Source organism: Argiope bruennichi, chromosome 5, assembly GCF_947563725.1.
Source record: "Argiope bruennichi chromosome 5, qqArgBrue1.1, whole genome shotgun sequence".
NCBI lineage: Eukaryota > Metazoa > Arthropoda > Arachnida > Araneae > Araneidae > Argiope > Argiope bruennichi.
The window spans coordinates 34383954-34389579 of NC_079155.1; the positions used below are offsets into that span (position 1 = coordinate 34383954).

The 5626-nt window shown below is 24.4% G+C and overlaps 1 protein-coding gene across 1 annotated transcript; it reads right to left on the reverse strand.

Moving 5' to 3' along the window:
- Positions 1 to 229: 229 nt before the first annotated feature.
- LOC129968239 (zinc finger protein ZFP2-like) lies at positions 230 to 5246 on the reverse strand. Its single transcript, XM_056082093.1, has 2 exons — positions 4769 to 5246; positions 230 to 959 (listed from the first exon to the last, which is right to left on the reverse strand). Exons 1-2 carry the CDS (start codon positions 5019 to 5021, stop codon positions 493 to 495), a joined length of 720 nt encoding a protein of 239 aa, XP_055938068.1. The 5' UTR covers positions 5022 to 5246; the 3' UTR covers positions 230 to 492.
- Positions 5247 to 5626: the final 380 nt, after the last annotated feature.

A 5626-nucleotide genomic window follows, 5' to 3' on the forward strand; every position in this document is an offset into this window, starting at 1 on the left:
AATTCTTAAAAAAAGAGAACTTGTTTTAAAATATTTTGCCAAATTTAAGGAAAATCTATTATTTAATTCTTCAGCATGAAAATTCATTTACATGCTGAAATTGAGCTTTAAATCTCAGCCTCATGTGGAGTTTATGAAAGCACTTGCAGCAAATGCAATTGTAAAGCTTTGCATTATTAAAAAAATAAAATAATCAAGAAACCATATTAATGATAAAACATTGTTAAAATTATAAATATATATATAATTACATTCATTTTTTTTCATTAAAAACCTTTCAAAGTACTTTTTTTGCTAGCCTATTAAAATATATATACTGAAGAGTTATTACACAATTTTGCAATAGTAAATGAAATCAAATAGAAATGGTTTGAAGAAGTTCTATTTAATATCTTCTATTTGTATGAATATATCTCAAATCAAATCCAACAAAATGTGAAGATATCAGATCTGTGCAATTTTCTAATTCAAACATACTGTAATAAAGTAATTCTATGAATGAGATAATGATTCGTCATCTTGTGAAGTAAAATGCCCCTTTGTTCGCAAATGAGAATTCAAATTATCTTTTCGATTAAAGCGACGACCACAAAAATTACATTGATAAGGCTGTTCTCCAGTATGAACTCGGATATGTGTTTTTAAATGACAGAATTTGCTAAATTTTTTAGGGCACATTTCACAAACAAATGGCTTTTCGCCAGTATGAATTCTCATGTGATCCTCTAAGTGCCCACGTTGATAAAACTGTTTATCACATTCTCCGCAAGTATATTGTCTCACTTTATTTCCACGTGAATGATTCTCTATTTGGTTTTCTCCATCTGACTGATGAACATCATTGTCCACTTCTGAAATTTCTTTCTCAATCTGATCAGACGACATACCCCAGACTCCATGAAGAAAATTATAAAAAGTAGAACGGACTGAAGAAGAACCTATAAAGGGGTGGAAGAAAAATTAACATTATAATACTCCAACAAATCAAAAAGTTATTTAAGTTAATAACAATTCAGGCTGATAGCATGGGAGAAGCTATACTCCAAAGCTGTGCCAAATAGTTTTGAAATTTATTTAGTTTAGTCAAATCATCTCATTTTGAAACAACACTAGAGCTATTTCAGGATGGACTTTGCAATTTTAAAATGCAGTCAGATGACAAACATGACATCTGACCGGCAGTTCCTCCCTTCAATCTTTCACACCACATCAGCTGAAGAAATTTGACCTCTGTGAATTTAATGCGAGTTGTGGTTCTTAAGTGAATCAAATTTCAAACCTTTAATCTTCAGCCACAAAACTGAGATCTTACCACCAAGCCATCACAGCCGATACATTTGGGCATAATACATTGGCATTAAGTTTTAATCATTAATATTCTGAATAATAATTTGCCATGCATGAAATGAAATTTGTTTTTCATTTCTTTGTTCTTTATATTATATAATATATATATATATATAATGGCATATAATTCAATAGTATTGGGACTATTTATGGATTTCCATGCACAATCAACTTGAGTTGTCACTAACTTAACTATAAGCAGACTTTTAATTAATTTTAAAACATTAAAGAAAAAATAAACCTATTCATATAACGATGTAACGTGTTTTATAGATTAGATACTTATACAATTAAAAAATACTAATTAAACTGCTGTAATAAATAACTAGAATCTACTAATAAACCTATCATTAAACTATATGCTACAAAAATTATTAGGATATTATGTTACTGAAACATTTAAGAGAAAATTTTTCAGTAGGATAGTGTAATAAAACAAAAACAGCACAATATGAATCAACTTTTTAAGTATAATAAATATGTAACTAAACAAACATAGATTAATATTTCTCAATTATTTAACACTTATCAGATTGTAAACAACACAAAAAAATTCTTTTAAATGTAGTTCAATTTCTAAAACTTTTAATTGCGTATGTAGAAATGAATAAAAATATGAAGCATTATTTCGAAAGAAAAATTTATTAAATAATTACCTGTGTTTTAAAAATCAGAAAATTATTAAGAGAAAAAAAAAAGAAATTTCTCAAACTAAATTTTACTGAAACAAATCTAAAAAAAGTAAGGTAAAAAAAAAGGTAAAAAAGAAAGGTAAAAAAAATATTAAGATAATTGCAAAACATATAAGTCTATCATTATAATAAAGATTTTTTTTTCCAACATTAATATTTTTTAATATTTTAGAAGGAAATTTAAAAATTCAACTATTTTTACAAGAGCAAAATTTTAATTTAAAAATTTAAACTTTCATTGAAATAATTTTTTTTTAAATTATGGTCATGAAGAACTTATAAATTTAAGTAGTGACTACATACTTAAGATACATATAATACTTAAGATAAATAAAAAAAAATAAACAAAGAAAAAAATTATATTTTATACATCATTTTAGTTCTGTTTTGAAAAAGGCTATTTAAAACAAAAATTTTATCTTCAAATTTCTAAAATAATATATTCATATATATATATATATATAGAAATAAAACTCAAATTTTCTGGGGGGGAGAGGGGGTTATATTTCAATCAATACTTTAAAAAATATCTGCTGGAACATAAGCAAAAACAATTTTATTAAAAAAATAGATTAAACTTTAACTGATTTCAGAATTGTTCTTAATAAAGAAAACCTAGCTATTTAAGCAAAATTACTTACATCATTCTTTAGAATTTAAGTATACTAAAAGCAGTCTTCAAGGCTTATTATAATACAACATTCTATAAATTCATAAATAACTCAAATGGGAGAGTAATCATAATCTGTCCAACAGTTCAGGTTGCAATAGAACAAATCACATTCTAATGAAATCGTACATTTAATGTCAAGAAAACTCTACGAATTTAAAATCTTTATTCAAGATTTAGGGTAGGAAAGGGCACTAAGAAAAAAATATATTAGTAGCCTTTCTCAAATAAGTCAATTACAAATTTTGAAAGGAAAAAAAAAGCAATATTAGAAGTAATGTTAAAGTAAATAAATATTGCACAGTTTTATATATATTAACACTATGCAATGAAAATAAAAATGGTTAACATTTTGATAAAATTAGTTACTTAAAATTTATATGCAAATTTTAAAATTAATTACAATACTCAATAGTATTAATAATATATACAAAAAAAAACATACAAGCAGATAAATTTCAATTTTATACATAAACTAAACAATATTGTAAATAAAATTAATTCAACAAAAATCAATACCAAAAACACAGTCATGGAACTTCAAACCTATTATATTTCTGAAAGGTGAACTAGTAATTTTAACATTTATAGCTCCTACTGTTTTAATGATCTTATAATTAATAATTATATATTAATATATTAGAAATTCTTTATGAATGTTTAGCATATATGGATTACTAGAAACTATAGTGTTTCTCTAAACATCTAAAAACATTAAAATTTGATATCTCCAATTAAATTGCTTTAAACAAAATTTTATTTGTTACTACAAGAAATATCAAATTCCTTTTAATCTAAGGAATAAATGTAAAGTTTTCTCCAAAATATTAAGAAGATTAAATGTCACAATACTATTCACATTTTCAAGATTTTATAATATTCAGTTTCAAAAGCTTGTACAACATACTGTATTATATCTGAACAACTTATAACTACTTTTAATTGATGACTGAACATGTGTATTCACATGACAATATCCAATCTTATTATGGACAAAAGAAAAAAAAGATCCCATTTCTTCCTTTTTTTTTTTTTTTAATAATAATAGTGAGAATAACTGAACAGAAAAAAGTTATAACAGAAATTTTACAAAAGAAGTCACTAAATAAGGAGATGACGTAGAAAAAAATACAAAATTAAATTTCACCACTAAAACAGATAACTGTGATAAGTGACTTTTAAACAATTAATTATACTTAATAAACCATAATCAACAATATTTTTAATATGTCATTTAAATCACACAACTATATGAATTAACAAATTACTGCATACTACAATGCAGAAATACCAAAAACAGAAAAACCAATATAAAGATAAAATGGATACATAATTCCAGTAAATATTTAAAATAAATTAATTATAATTATAATGAAAGAACTGAAAGAAATAGTTCCGAAATATAACTCTATTATTATTAATAGCTTAGTTGATTGAGCAATTCAGTTCTTTAATTTTGTTACTGTTAAACTGCTAATAAAAATGTGATTTTTTTTTTTTTCAATTGTAATACAATTCATGATATTATAAAAGAAAATTTCCACCAATAATGTTAAAAAATAGTTAGAAAATTCAGTGTTCAATAACTTTATACTAAGTTCCAAAGATACAAGAACACCTTCATAATATTGATTATAATCTATAATTATATAAGACGAATCAAATATTCTTTTTTCACTATAATCAGAGAAAATACACAAATCTAAAAAAAAATAATAAAAATATATTGCCTTCAAAAATATTTATTTCAGCAAAAATCCACAATTCAAATTTTTCTACAAAATTTTAATTCATCATTGTTACTAACACATTCTTACTTAATACTTGAAAAATCAATTTAATAAAAATTCAATTTTGAAAGTTTGGTACCAAAATTAAGTTTAAATTTTATTCAACAGAAAAAAAAAAGTTAGAAAAGAAGTTCAGCAAAATCAATCACTAATACAACCTTGAAATCAAAAGGTCAGAAATACATTTTTGGTATAACTTATTCATTTATGTATATTAATATGAAATGCTGTTTAAAAAGGTAGAAAACTAATTTAAGAATGGATTAATAAATGTTCTTTCCAAATCTTTTCAGAACCAGTTTTTTTACCACAAATATCACAGTTAAATAATCTTTCTTCTGTATGTGTGCGACAATGAGAAATTAGCTTGTCCTTTCTCGCAAATTCTTTACCACATCTATCACAGGCATATGGCTTTTCACCAGTATGTGTAAGGATGTGACGATCAAGGTCACGTTTCTGGCGAAATGATTTTGTACAAAATTTACACGGAAAGGACTTTTCTGGTTGAACAAAAAGCATATGTAAGTTGACACCAGATAGCAGATGAAAGTCATCAAAATTTTTATTTGTTCGTCTTCGTCTTCTCGGATTTTCTTTATTTGCTTTACCTAAAAAAAAGTAGGAAAAATTTCTTAATTAACGATGAAGACTGTAAAGAATTAGAACTTGAAAGGTCTAAGAAAGTGAAATCTAAATATTGGACATTACATATTTTTGAAATTATTTGAAAGGAATTTTGAAATGACAAAGACATCCTCTGAACTATACTTCTGTTTTTAAATTTCCACACAAAACCAGATTTTGAATTCAAAAACACATTTTAAAATTTCTGAATTTTGAAATCAGAATTTTTAATTTTTGAAATCTGAATTTTCAATGTATGTTATGAAGTAAAATTTCACACCATAAAAATGTTTTCAAGTTTTAATAATCTTTATTATTACAGAGTACTCGTGAAAAAAACTTTTAAAATACATTTGTTGCTAAATTTTAAAATGAGGAGCAAAAATTCAGTTTCAGTTTCAGTAATCTTGTGCATAATTTTTAGTTTAGTAAAAAAAGGAGGCCTTAAAACCTGAACACCACCCTTTTCAAAATGTATATCACATGAATAACATTAACAA